The sequence below is a fragment of the Cervus canadensis genome, chromosome 33 (assembly GCF_019320065.1).
Source record: "Cervus canadensis isolate Bull #8, Minnesota chromosome 33, ASM1932006v1, whole genome shotgun sequence".
Lineage (NCBI taxonomy): Eukaryota > Metazoa > Chordata > Mammalia > Artiodactyla > Cervidae > Cervus > Cervus canadensis.
In genome coordinates, this window is record NC_057418.1 from 30,063,128 (window position 1) to 30,080,091 (window position 16,964).

The 16,964-nt window shown below is 47.3% G+C and overlaps 1 protein-coding gene across 1 annotated transcript in view; it reads right to left on the reverse strand.

Moving 5' to 3' along the window:
- Positions 1–16,964, reverse strand: part of LOC122434151 (T cell activation RhoGTPase activating protein) — an 86,596-nt gene that overhangs the window by 27,897 nt on the left and 41,735 nt on the right. The window contains exon 4 of the mRNA XM_043457357.1: positions 6,705–6,875. Within this exon, the coding sequence (XP_043313292.1) occupies positions 6,705–6,875 (171 nt within the window). The remainder of the gene's footprint in view (positions 1–6,704; positions 6,876–16,964) is intronic.

Below are 16,964 nucleotides of genomic sequence, written 5' to 3' on the forward strand. Positions count from 1 at the left end.
TCTTCTTTCAAAGGTGAATAAACAGCTTTTGCCAAAAAGCCCCACCTCTGGCTGTTGCTAAGAAGCTCATTGTTAAGGGATGGAAATGCCCAGGGCAGAGTTAACTCAATCTGACTCAACATGGGTTTTTTTTTTTTTACAAGTCTTTTTTTTTTTTTTTTAATTAAGAAATTAACAAAATTTTAACAGTAAGAGCGCAAGTGGGTTACAAAATGACTAGCAGCTAAATGACTGGTTGAAAAGAATTCTCTTGACAGCTAGGACGGATGGCTCATCTCACAAACACAACTTTCTAAAGACTATATCAACCCGATCTTCTGCTGGCAAAAGAAATGTCTCCAGTTAGTTAGATAATAACATTCTGGCTAGTCCTGAATTACCCTGATGGGAGCAGAAGAGAGACACAGGACCTAACACTCACCGAGCCTGCCCCAGAGCATCAGACAATTGTTCATCCTTTGCTTTGTTTTAATCTAGCACAAAACAGTGACCTTGCTGATGGTTAAGGACTAGCTTTCCCTTGGGCTTCCCCTATGGCTCAGCCGGTGAACACTCTGCCTAGCAATGCAGCAAACACAGGAGACGCATGTTCAATCCTTGGGTCAGGAAGATCCCTTGGAGGAGGAAATGGCAACCTGCTCCAGTATTCTTGCCTAGAAAAACTCCATGGACAGAGGAGCCTGGAGGGCTACAGTCCAACGGGTTGCAAAGAGTCGGACATGACTAAGCACGTAGCTTTCCCTTGCTGCTGCTGCTACTAAGTCGCTTCAGTCGTGTCCGACCCTGTGCAACCCCATAGATGGCAGCCCACCAGGCCCCTCCGTCCCTGGGATTCTCCAGGCAAGAATACTGGAGTGGGTTGCCATTTCCTTCTCCAATGCATGCATGCATGCTAAGTCACTTCAGTCATGTCCGACTCCATGCGACCCCACAGACGGCAGCCCACCAGGATCCTCTGTCCACAGGATTCTCTAGGCAAGAATACTGGAGTGGGGCTGCCATTTCCTTCTCCAGAGCTTCCCCTTAGCTGGAGGATAAAGCAATGATCCCTCAGGCTGACAGCTGAGCCCTTTCATAGTGAGGTCACATGGTGCCTTTCCCACCCAGCGCCCCACTCTGCCTCCTGCGGGGCCAGTGTCCCTAAAGCCTCTCTAGTGAACAGATTCAACAAGTGAGAGCCCGAAACAGTCTTCTGGACTCTTCCGGTGACTGTTTTTCTGCCGCCACCAGGGTCTTCCTACGGGCTAGGCATTTCGCAGACTGCCCAATCAGCGCCTTGCCACAATCACCAGGTGGGAATCATTACCCTCTTTTCCTTAAAATCTCATGGCGCTTTTGTAGTCTCCTCCTTCAGATACCAAGGCTTATTTTCCCAATACAAATAACACCTTTTCACTATCGAAGTACCTCCTCAGGTTGGGGTGTCGGGAGATGCTTATCCTGTGGGTCACCCTGGTTTCTTTGGACACTCATGACTGAGCACAAACGTTTGTGGGGGACCCGGAGCAGAGTGGTCCAGGGCCAGGCCAGGCAGGAACTGCCCCGTGGGGTGGGAGGAGGGGGCATTCCTCGACGATATCTCCGCCACATGGCTGAACTCAGTGTGGGGTCACGGCCATGGCCGTGATGGAGGGAACTTACGAAACAGCGAGAAAGACAGAGGCAGAACCCAGTTCACCCCCCTCTGACATGGCTGGTGTTCTGTACAGGACGGTGCTCTGTGCCTCTGAACGCTCACTTCTCTTCCCTCTGTTGAAACGCCCTTCCCTCCTCTCGAAGGTCCAACCTGCCTGTCCCTGCAAGGCTGAGCTCAGATGCTAGTGGCTCCCCAACCCAAATCCTCCCCCTGTTTCCACGGAGCTCTGCTCAATGTCATGGGACAGCCTGGGTGGGAGGGGAGTTTGCGGGAGAATGGATACCTGTATAGGTGTGGCTGAGTCCCTTCGCTGTTCACCTGAAACTATGACAACACTGTGTGTTAACTGGCTATATCCCAATACAAAATAAAAGGTTAAAAAAAAGCAACAGAAAAGCAAATCCTACCCCCTTTCTCTGGACTTGAGGTTAATTGCCTGCAGTGGGTTGAATTGTGGCCCCTCCCCCAACAGTCTAAGTCCTAACCCCCTGTACCTGTGCAGGTGACCTCGTACGGAAAACAGTCTCTGCAAATGTAACTCAGGTAAGGATTTTGGAGGTGAGATCACCCCAGAGTAGGGTGGGCCCCAAATCCAGTGAAGGGCGTCCTCATAAGAGAGGACCTGTGAGGACGGAGGCAGAGGCTGAACTCATGCCTGGAACACCAAGGACCGCCCGCGTCCCCAGAGTCAGGAGGGCAGCTGGAGCGGCTCTTCCTGAGTCTGCAGATGCAGTCGACCCTGCCGATGCTGCAGCTTTGGACTCTGACCTCCAGAACAGCGAGAAAATAAATATCTGTTGTTTCAAGCCATCCAGTCTGTGCCGATCTGTAACTGTAGCCTCAGGAAACCAAGATGCGCCCACCATCCCACCTGACTCTTTCTTTGTTGTTGTTCGGTCACTAAGTCACGTCCAACTCTTTGCAACTCCATGGATGGCAGCATGCCAGGCTTCCTTGTCCTTCACAATCTCCTGGAATTTGCTCAAACTCATGTCCATTGAATTGGGGATGCTGTCCAACCATCTCATCCTCTGTCATCCCCTTCTCCTCTTGTCTTCAATCTTTCCCAGCATCAGGGTCCTTTCCAGTGAGTCGGCTCTTCGTATCAGGTGGCTACAGTATTGGAGCTTCAGCTTCAGCATCAGTCCTTCCAATGAATATTCAGGACTTATTTCCTTTAGGATGGACTGGTTTGTGATCTCTTTCCTGTTCAAGGGACTCTCAAGAGTCTTCTCCAATACCACAGTTAAAAGCATCAATTCATCAGCATTCAGCTTTCTTTATGGCCCAACTCTCACATCCATACATGACTACTGGAAAAACCATAACTTTGACTAGATAGACCTTTGTTGACCAAGTGATGTCTCTGCTTTTTAATTCGCTGTCTAGGTTTTCTAGGATTCCTTCTTGAGACCCATCAATTGGCCTCCATGTTTCACCTCTCACATCCATGGCTGCGTTCTCCTACCGGATCCAGCTTGATTATCCCTGGGTGTCTGGGTGTGCCTCCAGCAGAGCTGGGGCAGGTGTGTGAGGGTATGAGCACAGAACAACTCACACTCCTGAAGGGGACCAGCACGGCATGCAGCAAAGCCTAGCCTCCATGGCTGCTCATCCCCCCCATGGCAGGGGGACAGCCCGATTCTGCCCCAGCCCTGAGGACTCTTTGTTGCTTCAGGACTTTGGGGTGTCCTCACCCCGTCTCTCTGGTCCACGCCAGGCAAGCACTGGGTGAGAAGCACCTTCCTGGTGCTCCCCGTCATCCTCACTGTCAACTCGACCCACCACTCGGGTGATCTCACCAGGGCCTGACTTCACCAGGCTTATAGCTCCCTGGGGTCAGAGGTCACACCTTATCCACCTGTGAATTTCCTTATCCTGGTACTGAGGACATATTGATAGTCACTGTGTATCTTCTAACGCCCTTAAGGATTTGGTCTCCGGTCATTTTGTCCTATCTGTTTGTTTGGCCTGCCCTGTCCCCATCAACTTTCCCACTGCAGACACTCAGCCCTCAGAAGGAGCCACTCTGCTAACACCTTGACCTTGACCTTCAAGCCTCCAGAACTGTGCAACAGTAGCTCGCTGTTGTTTGAGCCCTGCAGTCTGGGGCGCTTTGTGACACAGCCGGAGCTGACCAGTACCTCCCCGTAGTTCAGATCGCTCAGCCTCTCCCTTCACGTATGCTGTTTCCTTTGGTCGGAATGTCCCTCTATATTACTGGTGTGAAATCCTTGACTTTCACTAAGCACAACTATGTGGCAGGCTCTGGGCGAGGAGGTTTCTGGTATTTCCTCATTTAATTTTCATAACAGCATGGTATCTGGAAACTTCCTTTTCATAAAAAGAAGCATTGCATGTGCAGGTTGACCCACAGGGGTGTTATATCAATAAATAGAGTTCTTCTGGGCAAACGAAAGACAGCGGTGTAAGATTTCGTAACATCCCGGTGACCACACTGCAGGGGCTGGTCAAAGCGCATGTCCATCCTCGGGCACCTAGTCCAGTGTGACACGGAGGACCTAGTGGTCACCTGATAGAGGATGGCATGGGACTTCCAACGTTAGCAAGAGAAACAGTTTTGTGCATGACTTAGAGGAAGTTTCTGGAAAAAGAAAGTCTGTCTGTGAAGCCCGGTTTGAAAGACTCTTACCTCATCTGAGACTCGGGCTTGTGTGTCAGAAGGGAAGTGTATGTCAAGTGGTTACAACAGAGCTGGGCACGTAGTGAGTGATAAGTAATTGCTGGCGCTTAGTCTTCTTCGAAGACCCCTCCCAAGGTTGTGCACCAGAAACATTAACTTTGACTCCTACCTCATACATGTGAGCTGCTCCTATAAAGTTTATAGGGCTGCAGTTACCTCCTGCAAGCATAAAACATGAACCACTTTTCTAGAGGACTGTAGCAAGTAAAGGAGGCTGACGTAACACCAGCCATTTCCTGCCCAAGCCCTGAGCCTCTGGCTACAGAGTTGGCAGGACCCAGTACCCTGACAGAGGTGCCCAGTGAGCGTCTCTATCCTTACATGCCCCTACTTTTTAGGTGTAAACGGTCCCTTCCAAGGCTGCAAAGGGAACCCTCTTCTCGACCCCTTTGGAGGTGTGTACCTGTTCTATATCACACAACCGAACTCCACACTGGGCCGTGAAGTGGTTTGCCAGAACAAGCTGAAACAAGTAGGGAGGTTTGTTAGAAAGTTTCTGGAGTCACCCCCGAGTGGCTGAGATCAGACGCCTTGAGGAATGATTCCAATCTTATTAACCGTCCTGGCAACGAAGCCCACATTCCCTGACTCAGATTTTCCCCACCGAGAAAAAACAGTGAGAGGCTGGCGTAGGTATCCACGCGCCTGCCGAGTGTGCAGGATGTCATCTGAGCAGAATCATTTCTCAATCCTCCAAACTCCGTGTGTGGCAACCCCTGCCCATCCTCATAATTCCGTCCAGCAGCTAAGGTCACCTCCTGTCCAGGTGAGGGAACCGAGGCTGGGGAATGTGGGAGGATCTGCCATGGAAGATAGGCAGGAAAAGACTGGCCCGGGATCCTAACCTAGGTCTCCTCGGCTTGGGATTCCAGCCCCATAGAGCTTCTTGGGCTTCCCAGGTGGTGCAAGTGGTAAAGTACCCGCCTGCCCATGCAGGAGATGGTAACAGACGCAGGTTCGATCCCTGGGTCTGGAAGATCCCCTGGAGGAGGAATGGCAACCCGCTCCAGTATTCTTGCCTGGAGAATCCCCATGGACACAGCATCCTGGTGGGCTACCGTCCAAGGGGTCGCAGAGAGTCGGACACGACGGAAGCGACCGAGCACATGGGCAGGCTTCTCAGGCCGGCGAACCCGAGTCAGAACCTGAGTCAGAACCCGAGTCAGGCACCGTCCAGAGAAGGAAGGACAAGACTGATGGTGAGCACTGAGGGTCCCACACACACGCTCTCTCCAGCTGTCCGGAGTTCCTTGTTCGAAATCTGGTTTTGGTGCGGGTGTGTATAAAGCCTGAGACTTTACTTACCCCATGGGCTCTGAGTGCTATTCACCTGGGTCTCTAAGTCAGATGGTTCCTGCCAGCCAACCGAGGGCGCAGCTGAGTTCGGATGGTGAGCGCAGATGAAGATGGTGTTGAGGAATCCCCGGGGAAGAGCAGGACGATTCAGTTCACTTCAACACTAATTTTTTGAGTGCTATCATGTGCCAGGCGCAGTGGCCAACAGCAAACCCTGGGCTGGGCTGGGCTACCCGATTCCGTGCAGGGTGATGATTCAAGGACACCCAGCCCTGCGTGTGGATTGTGAGGGTCAACGGGGCGAAGAACGTGGGAGACAAAGTGGACCTTTTCTAGGTTACCTTCTAGTCCCACAGGAAGGAACAAGCCTTGCCCTTCCTGAGGCTTCAGTCTCTTGGACACAGCTGACATGGACACTCATTCCCAATGCCAAGAAGGAGAAGTTATAATAATGCTTATGTTTGTATCATCATTCTTGCAGCGCTTTTATATATGTGAGAATTCCGTGACGCATAAAGGCATTTGGAGAGGATGGTGTGTAAGAAGGAAATTAACACCCCCATCAACCCTGCTGTGAGCAGAAAACTAAGGTTGCTCTGAGTCTTCTCATGAAAGACTGGGACAGCAAGCCGCTTTTGTTCCCACACCGAACCTCCTATGTGATACTCTTACTCATGGGGTTCCCGGCTCACAAACGTGCTTTAAGGAAAAGAAGTACTATTATTTGTGTAATAAATCTTTTTGAGGGAAATAAACCTAACTGGTAGCCTGAGTCCTCGAATCGGTAGTGAATGACCAGCACTCAGCTGTCTCTCTTCCTTTCTCATCTTTGCTCACAACCTACGTATTTCTTTAAAAGCAACTGATTTGGATGAAATGCAGGAAAAAGCCAAAACAGACTCTGAGGCAGCCTGCTGCTAATAATAATGTAGATTCCCCCTGCTTGCTCCTGGAGGGGACAAATTTTCACTTTCTGATTTGCTGTAACAGCTGTGAGTTTATTAAAGGACCAGGCCTTCCTGTGGATCTTAGGGTTGAAAACCTGCTGCTGAACTTGGTGGTACTTACGGAAACTCGGTGACACAAGGCTTCGAGGCCATTGTAAAGAAGACGGTGTTTCCTCCCCTGGGGGTGAGGCGGGCAGCCTCATCTTTGTCCAGCTCTTCCTCGCTGTCACAGGAGACCACCCCCAGCTCAGACAGCGGCAGCTTCTGTTCGAATCTGTAGCTCGTGGAAGACCTGGATAAAAGCAAGTGAGAATCTGGTTTGTCTTCTCTGTTTGACTCGGGAGTGCTCCTGTGAACACGCGCCAGGTTAAGCCAGCGGCCTCGTAAGACCTGAGCATCCCCAGGTCAGAGGCGGGGTCCTCTTGCCTTCTTTGCTGTCCATCCCTGTCATCTGGTTAGCCGTCCATCCAGGATCCAGACAGTACTCAGAAAGAAAGATTGAGCACTAGCAAAACTTTCTGTGGATCATTTCTGAGGAAGCAGCTGTCAGTGGGTCTGATTCGACAAGGCGCCCACTGGCACAAATGCCTTGAGATTCCCCCAGGTCCCCAGTTCCAAGCGGAGACTAGGTCTGTGCTGGAGGTTTGGCACAGAAGCAGAGATACAGCGTCAGTAGAGTTGAGTGGGTGCCATCCCCATCTCAGCCCCCAACTCATACATTGACATTCTCAGTGGCCAAGGGTTTTGATCAATAAAAGCCATGATAATAGATGGGGCCTTTTGTCTTCATCGTTTTTCTGTGGTAAGTGCCAAAAGTCAGCAGGACATGTCAAAGGACATTTCCTCTTGCCTCATTTTAAAAGATTCCCAGCTTTATTGTAAGAACAAATAAAAAGCACCATATGGTAGATCAAAAGAAAAGCTTAAGGCCAGGCAGATAGTAGGCACTTAATAATGAAAAGAAAAAATTACAAAAAAGAATTGGAATTTAGCAGGCACTTTGAAGGATGAATAAAGTGCGGCTTAGTGTTGAGACATTCCCTCCTGACAAGAACAAACTTGAAAGTCTCCCCTTCAATCTTAGTGGCCACCCCCGTGTACCACAACATCGTTATTGTCAGGCAGGGGAGAAAAGACATTCTGGACATGCAGGAAACATTCACCCTAAAAGCAAGATATGTCTGGACTTCTGGACCCTTATCAAGCTCTTTCTTTCTATGAAGCTCCTAACTGCAATTCACCAGGAGAACTGGGGGCAGAAAAGAACCATGGCTTTGGCAGGGAGGGATGAAGTTGAGAGCCAAGGGTGGGGAGTGGTCCTCATCACTCCTGATTTAGGAGAGGAGGACCACTTTATCTGGATGTAGCTCTCAACTGAATATAAGAATAATAGCCAGTGCAAAACAGGGGCCCATAAATATCACTTAACCTCAGCATATTTTCAAAACATTTCAAGCATCTCAGAGGTACAGGGCAGTGCTAACACAGAACAGCAAACTTTGATGATAGCAGGCGTGGGGACGGCTTCTGATTGGTGGGGAGGGAGAGGTGGATGGCAGGGGAGAGGGTAGGGACAAGGTCACTGTAGCAATTCTCTCATTTTTCCAGAGATTAACATAAGGCCTTGTGCTGGCCATCTGGACAAAGTCCAGTTACTCTGTAGGGCAGGCTGACCTGTCAGTCTTAAATATATATATTTGTAACAACAATTTTCTGCTTGAAATAATAAACAAGTACTACAGTTGCATTTAGTTCCCGTCTCTCACATTGCCACCAGGGTACCTCTGGTTATTCGCAAGCTGAGATTTAGGGCAGGAGGCTGGCAGCACCCTCAGGTCCCAAGGAAGATGCTGCCCTACATTTTTCTGTGATTTTTTTTTTAATCATCGTGTAAATTCATTCTCCTTAAAGATGTCACCCTTACTGGGAGATCACAGACTGATCTTGGGGAGAAAACAGACATCGACGTCTTCCTCCTAAATCTATGTTTGTGAGAGCCGGAGCACACAAAGGACCAGACTTTGATATAACGGCTGTCTTCAGCATCTTCTCCCCCAGCATGTTTTTGTTGCCAAGGAAGACTGTCTTGGCATGCTCTTTGCAAGAAGCACAGGACTTCCCAGGTGGCGCTAGTGGTAAAGAACCTGCCTGCCAATGCAGGAGATGTAAAAAGATGCGGGTTCGGTCCCTGGGTCTGGAAGATCCCCTGGAGGAGGGAGGGCAAGGCAGTCCGCTCCAGTATTCTTGCCTGGAGAATCCCATGGACAGAGGAACCTGGCGGGCTACAGTCCATGGGGTCGCAGAGAGTCAGAAACAACTGAAGTGACTTAGCACGCACTGCAAGAAGCGCATCTCTGGCCTGTCAACAAGACACGCTGAGACAGCACTCACACCCCAGAGACGGCCCGATTCCTCTATGACCTGAAACTTTGAAAGATATGTTGTCAACACCTGCCAGATGCTCTCCCAGCTCCTGTTTTATTCCCAGCCCGTGTTTTCTGATTTCTTCACGATGGAGGCAGCCTGGCTTATTTTGTGTTTGTCTGCCTCGTTTTGGCTTCCCTGTAGGTGACTCTGCAAACTACAAGCCAAATATATGACTTCTCCCTTTTCTACAAACTCAGTTAACAGCAGGGGCCCAAGGACACATCAACCCAGAAAGATCTTACATTTTCCGTTCACACGAGGGAAAATGCAAATCAAGAAATGGTCAATGTCTTTTTCTCCTGGGAGACAGAGTCGGGTGTTTAATCCCCACCAAATCAGCCCTTGGCTTTATTTTTTTATTTTTTATTTTTGGACTTTGTTTCTATTTTTGCCAAGAGAGGAGATAAAAACATAAACTGTGAAATATGATTACAAAGTAGTGACATGGGTGTCAGAAGTGACCCAGGAGACTACCATCTTGTTTGCGGCTATACTTGCTATGTGGTTGTTAAAGCAATAGAGTCCAATCGGAGGAGTGCAAGGGGCAGGGCCTTTCTGCGAGGGGCTTATGCGCGCTGGGTGGTGTGGCCAAGCTCTCTGAAGTGCCCAAGCTCTTGTCTCACTCCGAGAGGGTGATGAAATCAGGTAGAGTGGACTCAATGTGTTGTGTTGTGTCTTCAACTGATAGGCAGCTCAGAGCCCTGGAAGAGCTGCTTTCATCATCTCCTGGAAGGACAGCCCTGCTACTCCTAGGACAAGCTTTTGTATCCTCAAGAGTAGGGGAGTGTGCCATGAGAGGTCCTCTCTCTGCCGAGACGAGCTGGTAGTGTGGGTGGCTACGCTGTCTGGTGAGAGGCTGAGAAATTCAGAGAAGTCAAAGCTCCCAGTCCCTCAGGCTAGGGAGATAAATTAAAAACATGGATCACCTACAAGGTCTCATTAGGTGAGGCTGGTGAAACAACATGGGGAATGCCTATGTAGCTGGGAAGAAAAGGAGAGCCAAGTGAACTGGGTTCACCTTCTCAATTAATGGATGTGATTGTGCTAGCCCATTGGGTTTCTTCAAGCCATGCTGTTTCTGCCTTAGCCAGTACCCATGGGTCAGGAATCTCAAGACTACGTCTGATAACACGTCTAGACTTTTTTGCTTCTTCCTCTTGCCCCGAAATTTAAAGTCTTCTAGGACATTGTTATAAGGGAGGAATGTGTCCCCAGGGGACCTGCTGAATTGGCACTTGAGATGGCCGTCTGACCAGTGGGGGTGCCAGGTGCCACAGAACCGAAAGGAAAAGAATCGTTGAAAATCCATCTCTAGGTCTCTGCCCCCGGTTCCTGGCACACAGCTTCTGACATCTTTGTAATTTCTTAAGTGCTAAGAGCATTTAGGAGAATGTTGTAACTTTTAGTCTCTGATCCTGACTCCTGACAGAGTTCCTTGGAATTTCTTGGGTGATAAGAACGTCATTTTGTTTTCAAGAAGTCACTCTGGGTGGACTCTAGGATAGCTTCTGGGGATATTGGTCACCAGAAGGACTAAGCCATAATCAGAAACACGAGCTTTCGGGCTCACACCTTCATCCTCTGAGAAGGGAAGGAAGATGGAGCTTGAGTCAGTGATTGATCATGCCTATATGATGAAGCCTCCACAAAACCCTCAAAAATATGGTGTCTGGAAAGTTTACAGGTTGGTGACCACACCCGCAAGCTGGGAGGATGGTGCATCCCAACCCCACGGAGATGGATGCTTCTGTGCCCAGGACTCGTTTGGACCTCATCCTGTGGACCTCCTCACCTGTGCATGTGTGTGCTTAGTCATGTCCGACCCTTTGCAACCCAGGCTCCTCTGTCCATGGGATTCTCCAGGCAAGAATACTGGAGTGGGTTGCTATTTCCTTCTCCATGGGATCTTCCTGACCCAGAGATCAAACCCGCATCTCCTGTGTCTCCTGCATTGCAGGTGAATTCTTTACCCACTGAGCTATCGGCAAAGTCCCTTTCTCACAACCTTTATTAGATAATAAGTCGATGAATGTAAATAACTTCCTTGGGTTCTGTGAGTTGTTATAGCAAATGACTGAACCCGAGGAGGGGTTGTTGGAACCCAGATTTAAAGCACAGGTGACAACCCAGGATTTGTGACTGGCATCTGAAGTCCGGGGGGCCAGTTGTCAGAACTGAGCCTTTAATCTGTGGATCAGTCGCTAAGTTGGGTCCGACTCTTTGCGACCCCATGGACTGTAGCCTGCCAGGCTCCTCTGTCCATGGGATGCTCCACGCAAGAATACTGAAGTGAGTCATTTCCTTCTCCAGGGGATCTTCCTGACCGAGGGATCAAACCCGGTCTTCTGCATTGCAGGCAGAGATTCTTTGCCAACTGAGCTTTAGTCTGCACTAATTCCAGTTAGTGTCAGGACTGAAGTGAACTGTAGGTGCCCAGCTGGTGGAAAAACTCCACACATCGGATGTCAGAAGTATCATGTGGTAGCCCCATTACCACTGCCAGGCTGGGCTGGGTCAGTCACTGAGAGGAAACTTGTTTGCTCAACACCATGTGGGTGGGGGGAGCTCTATTTGGAACCCAGAGCATTTGGAGTTGTTCTTTAGTACTTTTATGTCCAGCGGAAAACTGTAGCAACTAAAAAAAAAAGAAAGAAAGAGAGAGAGAGGGCAGTGAGGATTCAGAGACCCCTTTGGAATGAGGGGCTGAGTCACTGTACCAGATAGAGGACTTCAACCAGCTGAAGCCTGAAGGAAGCCTCGCTGAGGCTGAAGGAAGCACAGAAGGAGCTATAGGGGAAGGAAGTTAAGTGTCTCAACCAGTTAGAGGGAGGGGGTGCTGTTGGAACTATGTCTATTTTTTATGTGCTCCTTCTGCATGCATGTGTGTGCATATGCTAACATATTCCTTCTTCTCTGTCCTTCTCTTTGAACAGTGTTATTGGAAACCAACTTTACAATTCAGTCTTCAGGTAACATGATATTTGGGCGGGACTGTGACTGAATTTGAGGAATAATTACAGCTCTTGTCCGCATCTTATAGCTCTGCTTCTTTTGCTCCTCCCTTCCTGGCTGATGCTGAATGGACCAAATTTTCTTTTACTTCCTTATTTCCCTGTATAATTGTTTGGAAAGCATACATTAAAAAATTAGCCATCATCCACTACTTTTTAAAATTTAAACTTGACCTTATGTTTTTCTAACGAAATCTAGAGATGATTGGTATGTCTGTTCTTTTCTTGAACAAGTCAAGAATGACTTAACATCTGAGCTTCTCTTCCATCTTTTATGATATTATCATGTATTATACAGGGTCCCTCTTGATTTTAGTTTCACACACTCAGTTAGCTATTATAATTATCTGTACCAGTCAGTAACTATTTAGACTTGACAGTGCATTTGATGGACTTCTTTGGCCACTATTGTGTTTTGGGAGCTCCATCTTTCCTCTTGGATTCAATATCCTTCTTGCTAAAGTCTGCTGCTGCTGCTAAGTCGCTTCAGTCGTGTCAGACTCTGTGCGACCCCATAGACGGCAGCCCACCAGGCTCCCCAGTCCCTGGGATTGTCCAGGCAAGAACACTAGAGTGGATTGCCATTTCCTTCTCCAATGCAAGAAAGTGAAAAGTGAAAGTGAAGTTGCTCAGTGGTGTCCGACTCTTAACGACCCCATGGACTGTAGCCTACCAGGCTCCTCCATCCATGGGATTCTCCAGGCAAGAGTACTGGAGTGGGTTGCCAAATCCTTCTCCATTGCTGAAGTATACCTTTCAGTAATTTTTGTCAGCAAGACTCTGTGGGCGCTCGACTGTTAGACTTTATATGTCTGAAATTATCTGTATTTAACTTTTAACTTTGAATGGTAATTTAGCTAGAAATAAGATTCCTGTGACAATAACTGTTTTTCCCTGAGTATTTACTATAAAAGGTATTATTTATGGTCCTGGCATCTATTATTGCTTCTTAGAAATCCACTGTCAGCTAATTATTCCTTTGTAACTTGTCTGTTTTCTTCTAAAATAACTTTCTGATTTTTCTCTTTACCTTTACCTTTGATATTCTGCAGTTTTACTACCATATACTATCCTAGATTCATACAACTTGAAGATTCATATTTTTTCTCTCTTCTGGAAAAATTTCAGACACTTATTGGCTGACTATAGTCTCTAATTTTTTCAAAATTAATCTTCTTGTTCTAGAATTCTAATTAGGCAAGTTAGCCTTTCTCGTTCCACCCTTGTACCTTTTATACTTCACATTTTCTTTCTAAACCACATTCTAAGTGATTTCCTTAGTTCTATATTCTAATTCATTAATCTTTGTTTCAACTGTATGTAACTTTCTATTAAGCCTACCTTTTGAGGCTTCATATCCATTATTCTTGTTTCACTTGTATAAACTGAATTTTTAATCTATATTTTCCCTTCACACTCTTTCCTTGTATTTTAAATATGTTTAGATTGTTTTATGTCCTCCAGTTTTTGATGTGAAAATATTTTTATTTATATTTACTAACTGCCCCTTTTGGTAATTTGGTTCCTATCGTGATTTGGATTCTGAATATAGTTTTAGAAAAGGTTGTTTGCCATAGATGATACTGCTTATGGGAATATTCCTGTGGAGCTGTTTGGTGTTTTCTAGAAGCTTCTGGTAAAGCATCTACAGGTATCTTTAACCAGATGCCTCATTTCATAAAGCAAAATGGAGTCACATGCCTGTATGTCTATCCCAGGGCCAGTCACTCACAAAAAGGAGAGAAAGGCTTTAGACTGGTCAAGTCCGCCCCAATTAAACTGAGGGTGGTTCAGCTTCCTCTTAGACATATGGGCTTAGAACTTCCTTGGCAGCCCAGTGGTTAAGACTCTGTGCTTCCAATACAATGGGCATGAGTTCGACCCCTGGTCAGCGAACCCAGATTCTGCATGTGGCGTGGTGCAGCCAAAAATAAACAAATAGCTAAGTTTTTTTTTTTTTTTTTTAAGAAACATGGGCTTAGTGGGTGGAGCAGATTCCTGAACAAAATCAGAGTTCTAGTAGAAAGCAGGAAATGAGATATGTACACCTAAAACTAACACTCCCAAAGATTTCAAATTTTCAAAGACTCAAGAGTTAAGAATCCAGTACAGAAATTCCTCAAGGGCTGTTGAAAGGAAAGAGAGAGAAAGGATAATTAAAAACAAAACCAAACATGGTAAAGGGTGAATTTTGGTGAGACATATTTTGATGGAGCATCATTGATTATCTTCTCCACAACTGCCTCACATTTTCACAAAAGGCAAATTCTGTGTTTGTTGCCAGGTATGAGGCAGCTCTAACATTCCACGACGTGCTTTTCTGTTGCTTTATCCTTCTTTTCACCAGAGGAAAAAAAAATGAGAATAAAAGCAATTCAACAAAGAAAATGTAAATAAAATGATGTCTAAATTTAGATGATAAAAATTTAGTGCTAACAGTAATTTTAACTAATCTGTGAGTACACTGCGATCCTTTGAAGGGATCAAAGTCATCTGAAGAAAGGAAAAGCTACATCCACATTATTGATGCAGGGCTGTGCTTGGCCCCTGGTCACACACGTAGTAGTTAAGTGACATGAGAGGGGACAGACTGGCTGACTCCTGGCTCTAGCTTTATCGTCAGCCACTCAACTTTGGCATCAACTCTGCTGTGATTTCCTCGTGAAGCTAGGAAAAGAATAACAGAAGCAACTGGCCAAAGTGCCACAAAGTTTTGCTAAAACTGATCTACTTTCCTCTGTTCAATCAATTTTTGATAAGTGCCAGCCATATGTCAAAAACTATACTAAGTGTTGATGTGTCAGGGAATAAACAAAGCCTCTACCTTCAGTGGAGCCCACTGGAGATGAAAACACTGCATCAGACTTTTTTTTTTTAAATCTACGGGTATTTGAATTCTTCATTACTCATGAAGATATTTGCCACTTTGTTAAAAAGTAACAGCAACGCTGATCACAGTAGTAGGTGCTAAACTACCTGAAATTCAGCATCCTAGACCCCAGGCTCTCCATCTGCTTCTGCAACTTTTTCCTGCCATTCACTCATCCATTCAGTCAAGTGATGTCAGATAAAGTGGTAGAGGAGACATTTCTGCAAAAGAGACAATTCAGCCGAGAACTGAAGACTTAGTGGGGGAATGAAGGTATTGTTACGAGTGAGGGGAGTGGTTGGCTGAGGTTAGAAGAATATTCCAGAGAAAGGGAGGAGCAAATGCAAAGAAACTGAGATGGGAAAGATCTTACTGGGTTGAGGAACCACAGTTCCCTTGCTGTGTGAAGCCATCGGGCACCCCAGCCTCAACATCCCTCACTTTTTCTAGGTCCCCATCCTCCGCTCAGGGAGGCTGGCTTTCTCCCTGGCCTTTCTTCGGCCTACTACCCCTCCATTGCATCTTTTCTCAGGCTTCCCAGGTGTTGCTAGTGGTCCTGCCTGCTAATGCAGGAGACATAAGAGACGATCCCTGGGTCGGGAAGATCCCCTGGAGGAGGGCATGGCAACCCACTCCAGTATTCTTGCCTGGAGAATCCCAAGGACAGAGGATCCCAGTGGGCCACAGTCCATGGGGTCACAAAGAGTCAGATGCAACGACATATGCATCCTTTCTCTTGTCCCTCTGTCTCACATCCTTCCTTTTTTTTTTTGTTTTTATCATTTCCACATTTTTCCTAGCTTCTTATCAGTTCCCCCTTGAATTTTGGCTGCCCAGAATTTGGTTGTTTGGGTTGGAATGTTATTGTTCAACCTTGAAATCTACTGAGTCTGTGAACATGCTTGGAAGCATTGCCAGCTTTCCTATAAAACAACTTGTAAACATGACTCTGTAAAGTTTCAATGACCTCATGTGTAAACCCTATGAAAGAATCAGCCTGTGTTGAAGCTGAGTTTGCAAGGCACGCTTTGCACACATTGTCTCATTTAATTCCAGCTCTGACTCACCGAGGAGGTGCTCTCATGAGGAAACCAAGGGTGCGAGGACTTTGCTAAAACCTGACGGCTAACACACAGGTGAGCTGAGACAGAAACCCAGGTTTTCTGACGCCAAATCGATCCTTTGCCTTCTGCACAGACAATACCATCTCCCTGAATAAACACCGCAGTTTCAGTTTCAACAACTACAGGACACCTTTCAAAGCTCACACTGAATAGGATTCTGAGTCCAGCTGATTTTTGAGACCTGAACTCTTGTTATTTATTTAGATCAATTGCCCTTCGAGATGGAATGGACAGAGCACCCAGGGACTGGCATAGCGTCTGGCACAGGGCTAAGTTTAACAAAAGCTTGTTGATAATAAAAAACATTAATCCATTCCCAGCACCTCCAAGCCCATCCATGAGAATGAGTCATTAACTTATTTTCGATAGCAGCTTCTTGCTTTGGGAATCAAATTAAGCACTTTAAGTACTTTATGCCTCCAGCTCAAGTCAAATAAGGTCCTGACTGGTCCGTGGAACTATCACTGATCTCCATGGGAACTTCCTTTCAGGCCGGCGCTGGACAGGCAGAGAGGGGCGTGAAGAGCTGATTCCAGAAGAGCTGAGGAAGGGAAATGGACAGGATTCTAATGCTGAAACCTTCAGGGATCACTGCGCACAGCGATGCAGTTTATGGCCTGTGCTTAAAGGAAACGTTTCCCAGATCTATGGCTCTTAGGGCACCTTTTGGAGCTTTTCAAAGTCGGGCTGTAGTTCCTCTGAAGATGTGGCTATTGCGGGGAAATGATGCTGCCATGGGGGACTTTTCTCAAAAGCAATTGGAGGCGAGATTCCTGGACTCAGAAGAGAAGGGAGCGGTGCTGGGGGACACAGGAAATGTCTTGGCCTCTGCTGAGCCTCAGGGGCCCCGTCAGAGGCGCTGGCCTTGCAGGTTCTGCTGCCTGCGCGCTCCGAGGGAAGTGGTCCCTGAGCAACAGCAGCTCGGCCCACTCCACGGCGAGTGGGAGGGC